The following is a 21,964-nucleotide window of genomic DNA, read 5'->3' as shown; positions in this document are numbered from 1 at the left end:
CAGTTCACTGGTCACACATCTCCGAGCGCAATTCCTGCTTTCCCTCCCTGCTTTTCTTACTGGAGTCTGGGACAGCCTCCCCTTTTCAAGTGGCATGTTTTACTTTCTGTCTCTCATTTTTAGCTCCTTGATTTCTGTCTGCCTACACCAAAGTGACAGCCTGTGCAAGGCCCTGAGTGCAAGTGGCTTTGTCAAGGGCTGATCAATGCCCCTGGCACTTTCTTCCAAAACCCTAGGAAAAACAATTAAAACCCAATCGATCTTGCAGGCAGCTGTGAATATGCATAAGGGTACACTTGACCTTCAGTGCTCAGGCCACCTTCCATGCTGCTTCTTTAACAAGTTTGGTCAGGTATGCCTGTCATGTACAATGACCTTGATAAGCATAGAAGAGTGGAAGGAAAGGGAAAACCCATTTCTGGGTTTCTGGTGCTGGTTCTGATTTAAGGACCCCTCTGTGCACTTTGGAAAGCGATCCCATAACGCTTTTAAATATATGATGGTGATTTTAAGGAATATATAGGACGGCGTTCCCTCCCCAACTGTTTTTTTTTCTTTTCTTTTTTTTGTATCTCATTGTTTTTTCTTTTGTATTTCATGTGCTAGAGATATATGAGAGCCGATCCCAATCCCCAGCCTTTCCATTTAAGGGGCTGTAGGAAACAGGACTTAATCTATATGATGCTAGTAATCTCTAAAGTCATGCTGGGTCTTGTCTAATTTTGTTTATTAAAATTTCAACAGCATTTAATGAGCTTGTTTTTCAGACCTAATAGATAAGTGGGGATGCACACACAGGTAGGCCTCTGTCCACTCTGCTTCATTCGGGCATGGTTCTGCGCAGGTAGATTAGATTTCAGTTTCATAAGAACACCATGTCATCATATGAATAAATGGTTGCACACCACAAGAGGGCAGAATTTGAGGAAATTATACGATTTAGTTCTTGTCAGGCACTTTGTCTAGCAAAGTATAGATGTATAGACTTGAGATCTGAGTGGAATGAAGCTCTTGTGGCACAACTTCTTCAGGGATATTATTTCCTTTTAGGGAAAAATAACATAGCATAGCAACATGATGTGTGGGACGAACACAAATGAACATATACAACAACAAAAATTTAGTGCACTTTACACATTATAACTTATAGGGGATAAATCTGTCAGTTGAATTTATTAAGACAAAACATAATGCCTGAAATAATATTGCATCTTTAATATGTCAGGGTTCACTCCTTACATAATGATCAGCTACTGCGATACCATCACCATCACCATCAAATGTACCTTACTTCTTATAAAACTCTGGGAATGAACTATGTTTTGACATGATATTCTTTCCCTCATGCAAATGAGGCTCCTCTATTTTTAGGCAAATTGCTTGCGTGTAGTTCTCTTCTTGGCATCTTGGAAATACAAGCTCAAGCCCTGGAGGGGACAACACTGTGTGTTGTGTGTGTGTGTGTGTGTGTGTGTGTGTTTCAAAAAAGTAGTGTGGGTTTTCCATGATGATATTGTGCCAGAATTGTTCCTCCCCACCAGCAAGTTTCTTTCTTGGCAGGATGTGGCAAAATCAGGGCAGCTCAACACAAGAGGAAGAAAACCAGAAGTTCTGCCTCCCTTGTGAGCAATAGACCAGATTCTAGCCTACAGTGATTTAAATGAGTAATAAAGATATCCGTGTGTATTTGTCAAAGGCAGAAGAAACCTCTCTATTGTGTACACAAGGATGTAATTTCAGTGAATTATGCATAGACTTAATTAGGAGTTTTAATTGCTAATCATCTCCCAATAGGATTAGCAATGTTGTCTATTAATTACCTGTGGAGCCCCTGTGTTTTGCTAAGGCGGGAGTAACAAAGCAGCATAAATGGCTACATATGTGGCAATAAATTAACTACCCCAAATCCCAGATGGAACTCTGGGGACATCTCAACAGTGTGCTGATAGGTGGGGAGGGGCCTTAAGTACACTGGCTTTGCGTGAGGCAAGGTTCCAAATCAGTAGAACTGCAGTTGATATTTGTCCAAGTCTCTTAGCTGTGTCACCATGCAGCAATTGGATTGTAAATTCTATTTCTTTGGTATATTTCCTCCTTGTTTTCCCTGGTAAAGGGTGCTTTTTTATTTTTTTATTCCCATGAACTATTTTGTGTTGTATGTGTTCAGAATGGAAATTGGTGTCTTCTTCCCACATATGCTACTGTTGTGGCAACATGAATTGCTGGAGAAAAAGGGGGTTTCTTTTGTATATCTCAGAGCTGAGGGCCCTCAAGTTGTGTTCTTTAAAATGGATCAAGCCACTCTGAATTTATTCTTGTTTAAGTAGAAAAAAATAAATATCTGATTTGGGGATAAAAACAGTTGGGTTCATAAATTGGACACTAGGATTTGCAGATCAACAACTTTTATTTCAGGGGCTTCTCTGCCATTTAATTGAGAAAATCATGTATGAGAAAATAATTGCCAGGTTGGCCAATTCCAGTAGTGGCTAGCAAGAGGACCCCAAAGCTCTGGAACCAATCCATCATGTGTCCTCTGGCATCTGACCTTCCTAGGTATGCTGTCTTCTGATTGATAAACATGTATTTTAAAACAGCTGTCTAACAAGCGTCCTCCCTTATATCCTGTGTCACCGAATGCCATAAGTTAATTATATATTGTGTGAAATTATTCTTTATTTTTATTGTAGATCAGTTTAATAAGGGGGACCCTAATTTCTAATGTTAGAAAACAAACATCTCCATCTTTTCCCCCATACTATTAGCATTCTGAGAAGTTGCTACTAACACCTTTTTTTTAAACTAAACCCCCAAATATTTTGTGCATGTTTTAAATTAATTGTACTATATGTTATTATGGTTAGTTGTACAGTCAGCTAGATGTTTAGATCAGACTTAGCATTTTTATCCATCTATAGAGTCCTTCCCAAGGACCTGGGTTAGGCAGGTATTGTTTGATGGTGTTAAAGATATCATCATAGGACAGTGATGGCGAACCTTTTAGAGACCGAGTGCCCAAACTGCAACCTAAAACCCACTTATTTATTGCCAGGTGGGCGTGGCCCACTGGGTGGTCATGGCTGTGATGGTCATGGTAGATTGGGTGGGTATTGCCAAGGTGGGCATGGTCACCTCGATGTTGCTCATGGGGAGGGATGCCTGTGGGGGTCGGGCAGGGTTGGGGGAGATCCAGGGGGTCTCTGGCAGATGGGGCAGTGGGCAGGAGGCTTGTCCTGCAGGGTGAGGCAAGGCAGGGCAGGGGTGCCCTTGTCGCAGGGCAAGGTGAGGCAGGGGCCAAGACGGCTGCTGCCTGACACCATCAGCCCCCGCACACAGAGGCCAGCAAGTGCATGGGAGCCGACAGTGTCCGTCAGCAGCCACAGCCTGCCGGCCCCTCGACCAGCATACTCTGGGGCTCTGCAGCCCACCACCAGCAGTTCAGAGAAGCCGCCTCTGAGTTGGACAGCCAACTGAGGAGGCGATGCAGTGGGTCATGCCCAGGAAAAGGAGCGCATATGAGGCCAGGAGGGATGGGATGGGGGGGAGGGAAACCAGCCATACATCTGGCCACGTGGGACCTCGGCGAGTTATCTGGCCACGTGGGACCTCGGCGAGGTAGCAGGCGGCTGGTTGAAGAGGGACAGTGGCCATCTCCGGGGCATGGCGTGCGTGCCCACAGAGAGGGCTCTGGGTGCCGCCTCTGGCACACGTGCCATAGGTTCACCACCTCTGTCATAGGATATACACTGTTTCAAGTAAATCTGCCTTTTGCAATTGACCAATGGTGATTTTGTCAATGGTGTTCAAGTGGTGCTCCAGATTTTTGGGAATTGCACCTGAGGTGCCTATCACTATGGATACTATCTTGGCTTTCTTTTGACACAGTCGTTCTACTTCTTTTTGCAGGTCTTTGTATTTTGTGATTTTCTCTAGTTCTTTGTCTTCTATTCTGCTCTCTTCAAGTATTGCAACATCCACTATCCAGATTTTTTTGTATTTCTTATAGACAGTTGTTAGGTCTGGGGTGTTATGTGGCAAGTGCTTGTCTCTTTCAATTCTAAAGTCCTAGAGCAATCTTCATTTTCTATTACTTTGTCTATTTTGGGACCCACCAGTTCTTGCTTGCAGGCAAATAGGTTTTCTTGCAGATATTGCAATACACACTTGTTGTTAGTTTGAGGTAAATTGTTGAGGTAAAATACTGTTAGCCTTTAAAGTACCAGAACACTTTCTCTATATTATTTGCCATTTTGTTTGCTGCCTACCCCATTGAAAATCATCTTGGCAGAAGTATTTGCAGTCATATTTAGATTTTGCCATTCTAAATAATGCAGTTATTTGCGCATTTGATTAATTTAACTGCTCAGTACATCCTTTCTGCTTTCAGTTTCTAATGACTGCTAAATGACATATCCAATCCCTATATTTCTTAAGATAGTGAAAAAATTCTGATAGATTAGTGAGGCACAAATTTTGCTCGTGTCTTCACCAAGGTTTTCTCTCCTACTTGTTTATCACAATGTTATCCACCTGATGTCTTCCACAAGTGTTGCATTACACTATCCATAAACCCTAGCCAGCATGACAGTTAGCTATGATAGCTAGGTATAATGGAAACTCTATTTCAACAAAATTGCAGGGGAGTACTGATGGGGGAAATTTGAAATAGGATAATTCTATATGCTTCAAAAGCATAACTGCAGTTTTCACAGATTCACTGGACATAATGCTTATAGCAAATTCTTGCTTGGTACTCTTTCACCGAACAACTTCCACACAGAATTGTAGTTATTAACTTAACCAAGTTGTGGTTAAGTAGATATGGAAAGTGATACTAACTTTCTAAAAATCACTTTTCAACACATTTCTGGAGTATCCGACCTGTGGGGGGACCTGATAGTTTGTTGTCACTTCTGTATTTACATGATTTAAAATAATACAACGGTGTGCAGCTTAGCACCATAAAACCTTGTATCTTTAGTATCACACAGTGGCACATCTTGTGTCATACTTTATGATGGAGAAGAAATAGTGCTGTCAAATGATAATTATTGCAGTGTTTGTGTCCCAAATGATTTCATCTCTCAAGAGCAGTGTTAGATCTAGAAACAGATGGCTTACCACCTGAGAATGGAGGACATTGCCGTCAGTTGTTTACTGTCACCGAATCACTTTTGTTCATGCTGTGAATGGTTGGAAACTTGGACTCTACAAGAACAAGCATTTACCATGATAGATCAGAAAGTTTTCCGAGGGGTCTTTTAGCCAGCCCCATATTATATCTGATTTCTGGAATAGAAAGATGACTTGGGTGCTGCTGGCCTCTTCTAGTTGCTGATCCCTGTTGAAAAGTATTTCTTACGGAAGAACTGAAATAAAACAACTGAAAAGATGTTTGGAGCAACAATAAGAACCATTCTCCAAATAGTTTCTGTCCATCTTTTGAATCATCGAGAGAGGTCCATGCTTAGAATCTATGCATCATTAAAGGTGGGGTGGATATAAACTAAAGGAAAATTCCTAATACATGGAATGTCCTATCCCTAGAAGTCCATTTGGCCTCTTAAATTTTGGTCATCTTTAAAGCCATTGAAATTATTTTTTCAGACAACTTTCTGAATTTTAGTAGTGATGTTAATCTTCTGTTTTTGGTTGAGATTTTTCTTGGTGGCCTAAATTTGGTAGTGTGTTTCTGTGTTTTATGTTTTGCGGCTTTTGTTATATTTTATATTTGCATATTATCTGGAAACTTAATTTATTAACAACATAATAAGTGCTCTGTGAATGTTAAAAATGGTAAATCACAGGTACAGACATGTAAGTAGAGAAATGTCAAATATAGATTATGGATTAACTGTGCAAAAAGGAAAAATAGCAAGAGTGAATGCAAGAACTACAATAAGATTTGTTTGTCAGATGGGTCTGGAAAAATGTGTAGGAGAACCGTGAGTGAAAGGATATGAAATATGACAATGCGCAAAATTTGGGAAAGGCAGTGCAAGTTTATGTAAAGCATATGTAGATCAGATTTTCAGATTCTTCATCAGGACATTAAATAGTCCACGAATGTAATTTATTGTTTTTGAAAACAGCACATGATAAACTGAGTAGGATTGAATTATTGTTTTGCATGACTCTGGAGTTGAAGGTTGTTTGCTGTACGGAGTATCAATGATTTAAGGTAGTAAAGCATATGAGGGAACAAGTTTGGTCTCCTGATTGGGAGTCTGTGAGTTCTAGTCCTGCCCTTTGGCATGAAAACTGGCTGTGTGACAATTGGCCATTCATTCTGTCTCAGCCCAACTCACCTCACAGGACTGCTGTTGTGGGGGACTAGGAGGAAGAAGAAGTATTAGGTATGTTCACCACTTCGATAAAAACACTAACATAAAAAAAAGAGAGGAGGAAGAAGTATTAGGTATGCTCACAGCTTTGATAAATAAACAAAGAAAGAAAGTATAAATGTATGACTTGTGGTCAAAACAAAAAAAAATGAATTGGGACAAGTATAAATGATGTCTCCTTGGGTGTTTAATAGATAGATGTATAAATATGTAGTGATATTAGAAACATTAGATTTTCCCTTTCTCCTTCCCTCTATTTTTTTTACTTTTTTCTTTGCTTTCATGTTGCTTCCCCCAAAGGAAATAGCAAAATGTCTCTGTCTGTGTGTGTGTGTGTGTGTGTGTGTGTGTGTGTGTGTGAGAGAGAGAGAGAGAGAGAGAGAGAGAGAGAGAGAGAGAGAGAGAGAGAGAGAGAGAGAGAGAGAGAGAGAGCGAGCAAGTCCTTTTGCCAAGATCAGGTATAGGGTAGTGTTGTTTTGTCCCTCCTAGACCCCCAACTGGCCATTCAAGTGATTGTTCTTATTAGTGGTAGCAGCACAGGACTAGTGCCCATTTATTTAGAGAGGTTTCTGACCTTATTTTATGAATTACACACTGAGTGTAGAAGCTGAGAACAGCTTTTTGGGATAGGTAATGAGGTACGGCCCTGGCACAGACTACTCCCCCTTGTAGTTTTATGGCAATCAACTCACAGAGCTAACTATAAATATAGTGGCATTTTTAAATTGATGAAATAAATCTACAGCCTTAGCAAAAATGTTGCTATATAGTTGTCCTCTTATTTTAAATGAACAGTGTCAGCAGATATGGAGAGTGAACTTCCTTCCCAGGAGGTACTTTTTAAATTAAATAATTTTCTAAAAAGAAATAGCAGACTGGAGAAAGAGAGAGAGAAATGAATTTTGTGTGTGTGTGTGTAAATGTATTTCTTTACAAATTTATTTTTCTGAATTTGCATTTGGATCCATATGAATAGATGCTGCCATGTATACTCTTTCCCATTTTATATTCAAGATCTTGAAATTGTTTGCCTTAGTTTACTGTTTGTACAATGGAGCTTGTGTTTCTAAATTGCTGAATTAGAAAAATATGAGTCAGAAAGATTAATTTTTAATGGATCACTCCTCCATGCATTCATGATCTTAAAGCTGATTACCTTGGTTCTGAGTACATAAACACTGAGGTGGAATTTGCAAGCAGTCTATGCTTACTTCTGAATAAAAAGACATAATTTGAAGCTTGTGAAAAAAAAATATCTCTGAGTAAGCATGGAGAGGGATGAAATTTGGATATGATCCCTTTGCTTTTCTCTGAGTTTAAATATGTTCTGTTCCATTTTCTTTCCCATAATGTTTTTCAAATATTCTAAATAAAATATTGTAAAGACTGAGATTAATCACAAGTAGTACGCTGAGAAGTACATATCTCTACTCCATTTTTAAATTACTGGGTTGTTGTTTTTTACTATGACGTGCTTTTCAAGCTGAGAAATTTGGATTCAATACTGCTTTATGTGCATACTTTAATATTCTTAGAATTTTTGAAAAAAGAGAAGAATGGGTAGAAAATAGTTTTTGCTTTATTCCATCAGGCCTGGTAGTGTAGTAGATAATTTGTTTCTTCTCTTGTTTTTGCTATGTGACAAAGAGAGGAAGCTTGGGAGAATCAGGAGGCAAACTTCAACTTTATTCATTGGAATCCAAAGAAGGATTATCTGGAAAACGTGGGGAAGTAGAGGGAAGAAAGGAAGAATGATCTTCACTTAGAACAGTGGTTCTCAACCTTTTTAATGCCGCGACCCCCAACCGGTCGTAAGTCGAGGACTACTCAACCGGTCGTAAGTCGGGGATGACTGAACTGATGCAGCACCGTTTGCAGAATGGGACTTTTGGCGGGCTCAGTAGGGCAGAGACAGCTTTTTGAAAGCCAATAGAATTAGCCTCTATTCAAGAGAGTGTATTCTATTGGCTTTCAAAAGCCAATAGAATAAAAGTGAGTAGCACAGCTAAGGAAAAGGGGAAAAAAATGGCGGACTGCATTGTTTGGTGACCCCCGTGAAATGGTCGTTCGACCCCAAATGGGGTCCCGACCCACAGGTTGAGAACCACTGACTTAGAAGAACTAATTGTATAAAGTAAATTGTGGCCTACTATTTTATTCTACAGACCCACTGTAAACTAAGTCTATGTGCAACTGAAATATTGACAAACGGGAACAGTAGATGAGTTTGCTTAAAACCTGGCTGCCTTAATATACTTGTCTCAAGGCATAATGAGTTTTTCTGTATAATTATTTAGATTTATGTTATAATACTGTAGCTCAGATATATTTCCAAATTTTGGATTTTAGGCACAAATGAACTTTAAAAAAGTACAGTCAGGCAAAATGACAAAAGCAACAAAATTCTATCTGCATTTGAGAAAGTCAAGCAAACAGAAAAGGAAAAATATGACTTGGTTAATGGATTCATTGCTTCTTTATAAAAAATATTATCTGAGGAGAGGACAAAAACCCTAGTTATCATTCTTGAGAGTTTAGACTTTATTGTTTTCAGCATGTTTTAGGTTTTTTTCCAATAATTCACAGAGTACACTGTAAGGTTCCTTAATGGAACAGAGCCAATGTAACTAATGGAGCAGAATGTTAAAGTGTTGGATTAGGTTTGACTATTAGTTCTGTCTAGAAGGCATTGGTGAACCACCTCCAAAAATATTGCTAGAAAACTACTACTTCATGTACTTGCCAGAAGACATTCATCAAGATTGTCTCAAAGGGGAGATGGAGAGGGAGAGAGAAAGGGGGGGGGGAGAGAGATCCTTTCACTTTCTACTCTGTTCTTGTTGTCTTCTAGTAATTTGGAAACCTCTGTGGCCAGAGATTAAATAGAACTCCATATATTTACATAATGAGAAGTGGGGGGGGGGATGAAAAGTAACCAAAGACCCAGTACACTTAAAGACTCTTGGACAATTTCCTATGTCAGTGGTGGCGAACCTATGGCACGGGTGCCAGAGGCGGCACTCGGAGCCCTCTCTGTGGGCACACGTCCCGTTGCCCCAGCCTCGCCTCCCCCTGTGACCCCTCCTCTCCAGCACCCCCTGAGGGAGAGTCGCCCCTGAGCTTGGCCCATGCGGAGCAGTGCAGCCAAGGACATGGCAGCCAGGCAGCGTAGACAAGACTCTGCCCTCATACCCCATCGTGCACAGTTGATGCTGAAGGTGCGGGCAGAGGGCGTGACTGCCATAGCGCTGGTGGGCTGCCTGGGTGATGTGCGGCAGGCCCTGGAGGCAGTGAGTGGCCCTGCGGGCAGGTGGGGCAGGGGATGTGGGGTTGAGCGGGGCTGGGGCCACTTTTTGGGCACTCGGTCTCTAAAAGGTTCGCCATCGCTATCCTATGTATTAGAAGCATAACAATCACATTGTTTGGTATGTGCGTTTGCCTTTGGGAACTAGGATCAGACCTTGGTCTTAATATAATGGCTACAGGAGCTAAAGAGTAATTTGCTACTTACAGAAAACAGCAAAAATGCCCTATGCATGATGACTGTGCAGGACCATACTTACGAGGCTTATCACATGGATAAACAGCTTACTGAACTACCCCAATTTACTGCTGTAACCCAGGCAGCCCAGAATGTTACACATGACCATCTTAGTAACAACTGGGCACGAGGGGGAGGCGGTGGGGAAGAAAGGGAAAGCACTCGTAGAGAGAATAGCTGCATGGATGTGGATTGGAAAAAGAGAAAAGGGAAATGCAAACCACCACACAAACCTGAGGGAGAGAATGGATCAAAGGAGGGGGGCAACCAGGGAGATAGGGAGGTTGCCCCACCCACCCTAGAATCCAAGGAAAAGAAGGCAAATGAGGACATACACGTAGATAAGGGGTGCAGGAAGAAACGGATCACCGGAGTACAATCTATCCAATTAGGTCTGATAACGAGATCAAGGAGCCGGGCGCAGACTCTGGCTTGCTTATAAGAGACTCTCCCACTCTCTGGCGTTTTAAGCCCTGATGATGCCAGCAGGTGACGGCAAAAGCTTGGCGTTTTTAAATTAAACTTTTATAGTTTTAACTACCTTGGTGCTCATTTTATTTTAAATATATATAAAAAAAATAAGGTGAGCACCAGGGTGATAAAACTATAAAAGTTTAATTTAATTTAAAAACGCCAAGCTTTCACCGTCACCTGCCGGCATCCTCAGGGCTTAAAACGCCAGGGAGTGAGAGAGTCTCTTATAAGCAAGCCAAAGTCTGCCCCCGGCTCCTCGATCTCGTCATCGGACCTAATTGGTTGGATTGTGCTCCGGTGACTCGTTTCTTCCTGCGCCCCTTTTTTCGCGTGTGTCCTCATTTGCCTTCTTTTCTTTGAGCTCTAAAGTAGGTGGAGCAGCCTCCTTACCTCTCTGATTGTCTCTATTCTCTCCCTCGGGTTTATCTAGTGGTTTGCATTTCTCCTTCTCCTTCTCCCAATCCACATTTGCACGACTATTCTCTCTCTGAATGTTTTCCCTTTCATCCCTAGTACCTCCCCCTTGTGCCCAACTGCTGTCAAGATGGTCACATGTACCACTCTGGGTTAACTGGGGTGTAGTAGTAAGCTGGGATGATTCAATAAGTTGTTTGTCTATGCAGCCAGTCTCGTAGATGCGGTCAAACCCAGTTAACATGCTCCCCCCCTTTCTTTCGTCTCCTGTGCTCTTTTTCCCCGCGTTATAAACAGAGGTCTCGGTCTGGGAGGAGGTGGGGTTACGATCTTTCCGAACGTCACAGCATTCCTCTTCCATCCTCCTCCTCGCTCCGTTGCCTCTCATTCTTGCATGCCTGTGACAAGGATCTTTGGAGTCGATGGGTGCTGTTGATGTGAGGTGCGGTAGGCTGATCCCGTAAGCTCCACCCTCTCGCGCGTTCCTCCATCCGGGTTCGCTCTTCTCTCCGCTCTCCAGAGTGTCCATCGGCTCGCAGTCGCTCCTAGAGCTATCCCACACCCCATACATCCCCAACTCGGTCGGCATTATAGAACGGAGGGGTCATCCCATCTTCTTCGGATCGATCGTCCTACCCCTCTCGAGCCGTAGATGAGGTGTTGATTTTAACAATCCCCCCCCCCATCTCCGTCTATATTGCTTTCTGCCGTGTCAATTGGAAAGTCCCTGGTGTTCGTAGTATGGGGATTCTGGGTTTTAGTTTTTATCGCCCTCCTGGTCTTTTGGGAACGCGTCAACATTGTGGGGGTGGTGGGGGTTCTCAGACGTTGTTCTTCATCTTCTGGGTTGTCCATGACTAGTCGGGGGGTTGGCATGTTCTCCTTGGTTTTTCCACTAGGTCTGCCGTCGAGCCGTCGGTAACGGGATGGGTAACTGGCCGCACTCCATGATCTTAATGTCAAGTGTGCAGAGCAGAGGTCAATGTGTCGATTAATGGAGTTACTATTGGAAAGCCATGCATCTTTAAGAAGGCGGCCTCCCTTTGTATTGTCAGGTGACGGCGAAAGCTTGGCGTTTTTAAATTAAATTAAACTTTTATAGTTTTATCACCCTGGTGCTCACCTTATTTTAAATATGAATATTCCCAGGGTTCATATTTTTAGTGTTATTAACCATATATATATATATATATTAGCATAGAGAATTCTTGTGTGTAGGAAACACTATTTTAAATGGCATACTGGGACAACATTGATGGTGGCGAACAACACGTATAATGTCAATTTTTACCTGTTCAAATAATAAATGTTCATGATTTTGTTGTAGTGGAGAGCAAAACCTGTCATTTTTCATGGTGAAATCTGGAAAAAAAATACCTTAGCAACACTATCCACCACAATTTTAAAGCCTTTGTACTAAGTCAGATTTTGTCACTCAAAAGAATATTGAGAATGTGAATTTGTATTTAATAGAAGTGTAATATCAGGATGAGAATACCTAAAATAAAATACTGAAAAGAGAGGTGTAGACTTTCTAAAAAATGATTCAAATATTTGGACTTCATAATGCTGAAGAATGGCTAAATCAAGTATTTTGAAGGATATTGAGTCAACATCTTGCTATATTATCATGTTAAAGGATTTCCTTTCTTTTCTAGGCATATAGCTTTGCCATGGGGAGCTGGCCAAAGAATGGGCTGTTAGATATGAACAAAGGACTGAATCTACAGCACATAGGAAGGCCTCACAGTGGGATAGGTAAGAAACAAGTCCTATTTTTCCCTGTCTATATTCCTGTTCAGTCCCTCTTTGTGTATTATGATTGGAAGATTGCTATGTGTTTGCTCTGACGCAATTTGCAAGATATGAGGCTCTCAGCCAGTGAAATTCAGTTTCCTGTGTGGTTCTCCTATTTTGGATCCCATCTTTGATGTGGGTAATCAAAAAAGAGGGAAGATGCTAAATCCAGAAGGATAAAGTTGTTTTATGAATGGAAAGGAGTTTTTTAGAATAGTAATTTTAAGCAGAGTTGGCAATCACACACATGGCCTACTTAGCGTCCTTCTTCTTTTGTACCAACCATCACCTCTTCATAAATCTTTAAATATTTGAATCTGTGTTGCATTTGAGATTTTAATAACATCTCAGGAGAGTATTTAGTTTCTTTTTCTCACCTGTTAAGATATGGAGATCCTGATGTCATGCCAGGTTACCCCTTATGTGGTCCTTATTTTCTAATCTATATTTCTGTTCAAGGGAAGGTTTGAGCACATTCATGCTTGCTTTTGAACTCAGTTGTAAGCATGCTCTTTATTCTTCTGCTGATGTTTGTGAGAGATGTTATAGACTTATGGGGATTTTAAAATATATGGAAAAATTATAGAATGACTTCTGTAGCAGATGCAACTTAGAATATGATGTGTTTCACCTATCTGCAGTATAGGAAATAAGTGTTGTGGTATGTATTTAGCAGTAGATGCATACTATATTTTCTAGTGGTCTTTGGGAAATTTGAGATATGTTAAAACTTGATAGTTTTTCCTCATTTGTGCCTGTCAAAGTATGTTCTCTCGTTGTGTTTCTTTCTCTTTTATCAGCTTCTTTCAGCTGTAAATTTATACATGGGCAACAGGAAAAAAAGTCATCTACCACTCAGGCCTGGAGGAAACAGTTTAATATTGTTTCAAGATCCTTACCACTAAACTATCAAATCAATATGAGTTAAGGGGATGAATTATTTAAAGCTCACCAGCTTTTAATTAGCAATCTCCTTCTGAACTATGGATCTGGTTGTATGCTGATGGAATATACTACTGGCTGCTTCTTTGCTTGGGTATAGGTTCATTTCAGCCATTCGTGTATGCTGGGGTTGTATAGAAGCTTTTTTACATTATTATCCAGATCTCCTTCAAACCATTTATCTCCTCTCAGGTGTTTTATAGAAGTGTTTGTAATGGCTTTTCTTACCACACTAAAGCCACAAACATTTCTACAATACATTCTGTCACTGTCTTTAATTACTTGTACATCTAGTGGACTGTCTTTAGCTTGTTTTCCCTGCTGGAAAGTTGAATACAATGATGATTATTTTCTCCAATTTTCTTGACTGTCTTTTATTTGTAAAGGATTTTGCTTCTTTATTTTACTTAGTCTAAAGGTGCTGTTTGTGGTGTGAAACACCAGCATATTATCTGTGGGTGCAACACACTGAGGTTAAATGTTTCCCTTGTGTCTGATGAGAGTTAAGCAATTAGTCTTAAACCTATAAACCAGATTTTCTTCTTTAAACAAGGATTTTCTCTTTTAATACTGTATCATTGTGAAAGAAGTGCATGCCCTTGCAAATGCAACCCAATGTGCAAAAGCATTAAACAGGTTGGGATAGGTCCCAAGAAAATCAGCATAGATTTAAAATGAGCAAATCTTCTCTGGAACTAGGAGATTCTTATCATTTTTTCCCGTTTCCCTCTCTTGTAAATAACCCTATTTGATCACCATTGCATTCTTTGTACATAAAAAATACTTCTGTTCAGCCTTCCAAAATTTTAAACTTTCCTTCAGTGTTACTTGCTATTAATAGAGTTATGTGATTTTGGCTTAGGGCAGGGGTCCCCAACCTGTGGTCTGTGGCCCACTACTGGACTATGGCCTCTTGGTCACTGGGCTGCGTGAAAGGATGGCCAGTGCATGTGTGTGTGTGCGTACACTCACCCCCCACACTTGCGCTAACGCCACCCCAAGCATCTCGCTGGCGCTAGCACCACCCTGCCCCGAGCACTCCACCAGACTAGCACCGTCCCAACCATCCCACCAGCGCTAGCGCCACCCTGCCCCGAGCAGCTCACCAGCACTAGCACCACTCCGAGCAACCCGCTGACATTAGCGCCATCTCCCGAGCATCCCATCAGACTAGCACCACCCAGGGTATCCCACCAGCACTAGCGCTGCCCCGTCCTGAGCATCCTACAGGCAAGAGCACTGCTCTGAGCGTCCCGCCAGCACTAGCGCCGCCCCACCCAAGTGTCCTGCCGGCACTAGCACTGCTCCGAGCATCCCATTGGCGCTAGTACCGCCCAGTGCTAGTGCCACCCCATCCCAAGCATCTCAGCAGCATCCCACTGGCGCTAGCGCTGCTCCATTTGCAGCCCTGTTATCCTGAAACATTATTTGATGAGAGAAGAATTTTAACAATCTTTGCTATAATTTGTTTTGAGTTTGCAAGAGGATATCGGTATACTACTGGCTGCCTATGGACAATCACTCATTCCCCTTGGTTTTTTTTTACAGTGTTTATATGTGTTTATTGATACATAGGATCAGCCTTACCATTACTCACTATGTTTGATGGGATTAGTCAGCAGTTAAACCTAAAGCACTATGCACAGTGAAACTAATAGTGTGCATTTGTGTGTGCATGTGCGTGTGCGTACACACACACACACACACACGGAATATTTGAAGGAGGGATATCAAGACTATTGGAAACTAAACTAGTCAAACAATGAATCTGAATGCTTAACTGTTCTTTTCCATAGAGCTGGTTAAGATGAGAAATAAAACTGATCAGTTTTACTAAAAATGAAAAATGAAGAAATGAGAAAATGTTCTGAATACTTCCGTATATAGAAGCTTAGTTCATGGGCAACTATCTAATCTCTACCCCGACTTGATTTTCATATTTTGATATAAGTCATTTTCGGGTATAGTTTTTGATTAGAAAATTGTGGTTGGGATGAACTTTCCAATTTTGAAGTTGTGTTGGTCTGCCCCCCCCCCAATATGTAATTACATATGTAACCATGAAACTTCCCCAACAATCTGAATGTGTTGTGTTGTAACATAAGGAAAGGAAAACAAGCCCATTAAAAAGGCCAATAATTCCTATATTGATCACATGAAAAATACTGGACATCAGTGAAACATTCTAACAATCCATTTGTTTCATAGATCTTTTGCTAAGTATGAGAAAAGGGGACTCACTAGTGATTTATATAACATCTTCCCAGTTTTGCTTAACTCTCATTCCAAAAGTACTCGCATCTTATTTTTTGCAGTATCTCTACACATCAGTCTGTAAGGCACTACTAAACAGTTTGTTTCCCAAACATTATTGAACATCTGTGTGCTTTTGATTTTTGATGAGATTCTTATTGCTGGCTTTCCTTAATTTTTCTTCAGCAATATTTTATGAGATATAAAATATTATGGCTGAGTGTCTGATATTATACTGGCATATTTTGGATGCAGTTTCTTTATATCACTTGTGTGACTGAAGAATGGCACAGATTCCCCCCCCCCCGCTTGTCTGCTAATTAGCAGAGTAAGAGTCCCTTGGGTTCTGTCCATTCTCCTTGCATAGTGGTTCAAAGATGACATTTTTGACAAATTTCAGCAGCACCTTTTCTCTTGGAAATCATCTTAAATTTTTCAGGCTTTTGGCTTTATGTGATTCCCTGGAAAGGACTTGAAATGACACCGAGTTCTTCTCCTAGCTTTTCTAAAAAAGGCCATTGGTAAAGTAGTACTGTGGTCATAGTTGCCAGTGGTGACAGCCAAGCCAATGAATTCCTGAATACCTCAACTATATTCAAGTCAGAGTGGTAGCAGATGTTCTTTTGACTACATACCTCTCTATAGAATGGGCAGAGTCTGAAGCAACTTCTAGATATCAATGCTCAATGATGTGAATTCCAGTTATTCAGCCATGCTGAGATGTGGGTGGTGGATTCAGTGTGCCTATTTTTTGCATTTTTCCTCTGTAAATCTTTCAAAACCTTTCCTCCCTAGCCATCTGTAAATTAGTACTCATAAGCTAGGCTAAGTTGCTTAGACTTTCAAGAAGGAAGCCATCACTGATTAAACAACTATTTATAGGTGGAAGAAAAAGAGTATCATGCAGGATGTTTTTTTAAGCTTGTCAAGATAATACAGGTAATCCTTGACTTACAACAGTTCATTTAATGATGTTCAAAGTTACAACGGCACTGAAAAAAGTGCAACCTTCTGACTAGCAAAGTCAATGGGAAAGCCAGATTCAATTAACAACCAGGTTACTAACTTAAGAATGTTTGTTATTCTTATTGCATAGTTGTTAAGTGCAATGATTCACTTAACATCTGTGGCAAGAAAGGTTGTAAAATGGGGCAAAATTCATTTAACAATTGTCTCACTTAGCAACATAAATTTTGGGTTCAGTTGTGATTGTAAGTCAAGGACTACCTGTACATACCCTAGCAATCATATCCAGTTTGCAAAAAAAAAAAAAAAAATAGAATATACAAGCAAATCAAGTCAACCCATGGAAATATGTAGCCAAATGACAGTCTAATTACATTGCTGATTAAGCCCAGGCAATCTCCCTTAACTCACTGTAAGCCTCATAAGACAGCCTACCTATTTGATAGGGTCAACCACCAATATGGTGTGAGATGTAGGTGATACATCTGTATCCTTCTGGCTCCCCCCCCTTTCTTTTTTCATTTACTTATTGGAAATCTAGGAAGGTTAGGGTGTTACATTGTTCCAGATCCTGGGCATTAATTAGGCCTGCAAGAAAAGAAGAGGGATTGTATGTTTTTAACAGGGAGGTTAATGGGATGCTCACAGAGTAGACAGTTTTAATGAGCTTCAACTTGCTGTGCAGTGAGTTTACTCTTGGTGTTAAAAGGGTCATCCTGCAGTAGCTTGATGTGGATTGTCTCCTGGCCCCCAGTGTCAGAGTAGAGCGTTTGTCAGAGTCCAGGCAGGGTGCATTTACTTAGTGACAAGATTCTAATTAACTCCTACCAAGCTGTCCACTCACCAACCCCATAGGGAGCTGCCAAGGTGCAGCCTCTTATCCTTACAAACGCCGCATTGTTTTGGAGAAGCATTGCTGCACATTCTTGACTGATATTGGTGCATGTGTAATTGATGGTTTTAATATGTTATCAGTTTAAAAAATAAATAATCTTAAACTGGCCAGTTAATTTTAGGAGGTGTGTAAATAAACACCTTAATAGTTTTTTAAGAGCCAAAAATATTTGAACTGAAATGTTTGATTCAGGGAATAAAGTTTCCAAGTACACTAGATGTTTTCTCTCTCTCTCTCTCTCTCTCTCTCTCTCTCTCTCTCTCTCTCTCTCTCTCTCTCTCTCTCTCTCTCTCTCTCTCTCTCTCTCTCCCCCCTCCCTCCCTCCCTCTCCCTCTCTCCCTCCCTCTCCCTCTATTTCCCCCCTCTCTCCTTCCCTCTCCCTCTATTTCCTCTATCTTTCTCTCTCTCTCTCCCTTCCCCTCCCTCCCTCCCTCCTCCCTCCCTCTCCCTCTATTTCCCCCCCCCACTCTTTACTACTATTTCTACTATGGTTGTTAAATTAACTCATGGTTATTAAACGTGATACCACATGACTTCAACTTGCAATTTTATTGCTAGTTTATTATCTTTGCTTGATGGAAGCCAGCTGAAAAGCATCACTCCATAGCTCTGCCTCCTACCTTTGTATATGGCTTGATAGTTCATTTTCTAGGAGCACCTTATTTGGAATTATCTCTCCAAAACTGATATAGGGCTTTCACAACTTGTATTAATTTTCTAGCAAATTAAAAGGAAAAATTCCCCTATGGTTTTTAAGAGCATGACTAGGGAAATCAAACTTTTTCCCTTCCTATTTGGAAGTGGATCAATCTCACAAGATGTAAATGAAATCAAATTTACAATTTTACATTTTAAAAAAGCGAGAAAAAGAAAGTATAAAATCACTTTGTGGTTTTCAGCGAGCCTAAGCAAAACAGAAATGTTTTGGGCAGTAAAATGGGCGGCATATAAATTTAATGGATGGATAGATAAATGGATGGATAGATGGATGAATAGGAAGGGAGGGAGGGAGGGACATAGATAGATAGATAGATAGATAGATAGATAGATAGATAGATAGATAGATAGAAAGATAGAATAAGTGGCTCAGATAGTGACTTTAAAGAATCACCTATAGAAAAAAAATATAAAGGAAAATATAAGGCTTTCATCATACATCAAGATGATGCTAGCATGTTTCTAAATTTAGAGGCAATTCCTTTGTAAAAAATGTGGAATAACTTAAAATATAAAACATACAAGTACTCAGCATGAAGGTAACATTGGTACCAGAGACTCAGTCTTTAAATACATATGGTTAAAAGTAATCTTATTGAATAGTTCTTGTTAAAAATTAATTTTCAAAGATAGATCTTTTCCTGAAATGTGTTTCCCTCTGTCTCAGTTATTCTAGGTCTTCTTTCCAGGTCCTTGAGTAGTCAGTTGATTAATTCTGAGGACCGTGAGGAGATAGAACAAACCTATTGCCCTTCTTAGCCTGAGTTCTCAGCTCCTACCTTTTTTGTAAAAAGAGAAACAGTTTTTTCTATCTAGCAGAAAGGAAAGGGGGAAGTTGATAATCTCCCTGCATGCATGATTGCTACCTATAGCTCAGTTGGCTATAATGTGTACTATGTGTCATTGAATATGAGATATATGGTTACCTGCCTATTCACTACACCATGGTTATTTCTATGTATAGTATAATCCAGCTTTCTTATTAGAATATGGAAAATAATCCCACTTACTTTCAAATTTCTTGCTATTTAAATAGAAAGCTCTGACTCTAGAGCTATTCTCTCACTGTTGTAGATGGCATTCTGGTGCTTTAGTGACATGATTTCTCTTGCAAGTGGCAATGGTTTTGGTGCTGATATATATATGACCTTCGGTATATAGGCCAATTTCTAGTTCTGAGGCTTTTATATGGTCATTGCTGAGAAGCACAAAATCAATCAGTTCATGTGAGATCTTGCCAGTTATTTCTTATCATTCACCAAGAGGCATGAAATATACGTGTGACAAGTGCTTGTATTGAAGGAATTGTTGCATGCTTTAGCCAAATAGCTAAAATGCCCGATTGCGTCACTCATCTGTTGTTTTTCATTGCTATATCATTATTACAGGATTATTAAAAATAGAAAATCTCATTTCTCTTTACCTTCCACTATCAAAACTTTTCCAAATTTCCAACCCAAATTTATTAAACAAGAAAATTTTGCAAATTACAAATGTTTATAACTGTTTTTCTTAGAGAATTGAATCCCCTCCTTTTTTAAGAAAACACTATAAGAATAGCATATGTTAGAGATCTATTTCTGTTGCTCAAATTTTCTCAGGGTCTAAGAGCTGGTATTCAGGTCATGAGCCTTTGCTTAGATCAGTGGTCCTTCAACTGTTTCACTCAATAACTCTTTTTCCCAGTCTCAGATAATGTCATTATCTCCACAAAAACCCCAGCCTCTATTGTTTTACACAAGAATCTCAGCAGCAGCAGTCCCAAACTGGATATTTAACTCTTAAATGCGCAGTTATAAATTGTCCCATTACCCCCAGGATACTCACAAATTATCCCCTTGGGGGTAATTACCTCCACTTTAAGAATCACTGATAAGAAGATCATGGCAACTAGTCTTCAGCTCCCTTCATGGCCCAAGTCACTCTGTCCTTGACAGCTCTAAGTGTAAAGGAATTTGGGAGGTTAAATCAAAATATTACTTGCCCAAACATTTCTCCAAGAGAGTGAGTGTCTCACAGAAACATCAGGGTGTTGTTTATATAACAGTGGTCAGTTTAGGATAATCTGTTTAGGAAAGGATTCAATCAAGCTCTACATTTTAGGTTGCAAAGTCTCACTGGTTTGGGAGGACTTCAAGCATTAACAAATGTACAGCAATTAAAGTTGTTGAGCTTCTTTCCGTTATCCTTGCTCTGCATGTAGGTTGCTTTGACAGGAACTCTCACAGCTGAATTACATTTAGTGGTTATAGGATTGAATAGGGGTGTTCTCTCATGTCTCTGGGCATTCATGTAATTTTTCCCAATTTTTTTTCCTTCCTGTGTTATATGGTTCCAGAAGGGAGGCTTTGGTTAACCATGGGATTTATAGTGGTATGAAGATCCTGTGTGAAGAATGAGATTATTCAACTCTCTAAGAATAGACCCCTTCAGAATTCTCCATAACCTAAAATATCATGGCCAAATTCATGTCTCCAGTTTCAAGGGGAAAAAAAATATGGTAAACTGCTTGTCAGACAGCTGTAAAATAATGACGAACCACAGTGTGTGGCCAAAAGGGGTCTTGCTTGTGTGTAATGCTGGATTACAGAACAAAGGAAGTTGTGATATCAAGGCAGCTCCTTCCAAATCACTGCTACAGTAGTCTGTAACTACTTTGCAATTTCTCTATTTGATCTTTTGAATATTAAGGAACATCTTTGATTAATGTCCCATCTTCTTTTTGATTTGCTGTGAATGCCCTTTGTGCTCATGTGATACTGACAAGAATGGACAGAGCTGAGGTTCTTGTCCTAAACCAGCTTTGTGAAAAGGGGACAAAAAAAAAATCTCTTACAGTTGAAAGAAAAAGGGCCAAAGGCTCCAGAGTTAAATAATTAAAAGAGACTAAAACAAAAATCAAGAGAAATGTCATTAAATGAGCAGTGTCATTTTGAATTAGTGCTGCTAAAGGTCAGGCAGCTCAAAACAGGTGGAACGGATGTTCTATGAGGGAGGCAATGTGGCCTACATTTCTGGCAAGGAGGAGTTTCTGTCCAGGACACTATAAAAAGCTTTTGGAAGTAGAGAGGTATTTACAGAAGTAGTGTTAGCCTGGGAGGGGAATGGGTTGTGGCAAGATACAGGCCGAATGTCTGTCAGGGTCCAATCAGTGACATGATTCTAATTAACTACCATGAGAGGTGTCACAGTGGGAAAGCTGGTAAGCACCGCCACGCTTTTAGAAAGAGAGAAAAGCAGTGTGACAGTCCTTTTTCTGTATGTGCTCTCTTCCCTCTGAGTGGGAGTGTGTGTAAAGCTAATTAGGATGTCTGGGCTGGCTGGGAACCTTGAGCTGGTGCTCTTGTGCTTTCAATCATTTAAGTTTTCAAAATCCCTCTGATGGGACTCAGTGGCACAGTGGATTATTGTGCGCAAAAGTGACAGAACACTCGTGCCAATGTTCAGCCCTTTTTAGTAGGGATTCAGTGCTTCCTTTTTCCTGGTAGCAGCAGGGGGTATGTTCTTTTCTTATCACTGCTCTTCTATTCCTGTGGATGTTACAATGGAGAAGGTCCTTCAACTCTTTTCCTATGGTTAGCAAACAAGTGGGGGGATGAAGAGGCAGGCAATTTGTTTGTT

At 40.4% G+C, this 21,964-nt stretch overlaps 1 protein-coding gene across 1 annotated transcript in view; it reads left to right on the top strand.

The window, feature by feature from the left end:
• The window catches only part of ERI3 (ERI1 exoribonuclease family member 3), a 241,690-nt gene that overhangs the window by 139,991 nt on the left and 79,735 nt on the right, over positions 1-21,964 (top strand). Inside the window, exon 7 of the mRNA XM_039323100.1 lies at positions 12,432-12,531. Coding sequence (XP_039179034.1) covers positions 12,432-12,531 — 100 coding nt within the window. The remainder of the gene's footprint in view (positions 1-12,431; positions 12,532-21,964) is intronic.

Source organism: Crotalus tigris, unplaced genomic scaffold, assembly GCF_016545835.1.
Source record: "Crotalus tigris isolate CLP2741 ecotype Arizona unplaced genomic scaffold, ASM1654583v1 scf7180000024167.7108832, whole genome shotgun sequence".
In the NCBI taxonomy this organism is placed as follows: Eukaryota; Metazoa; Chordata; class Lepidosauria; order Squamata; family Viperidae; genus Crotalus; species Crotalus tigris.
The sequence above is the reverse complement of the archived record's forward strand: the minus strand, read 5'-3'. Positions and strand labels throughout refer to the sequence as shown.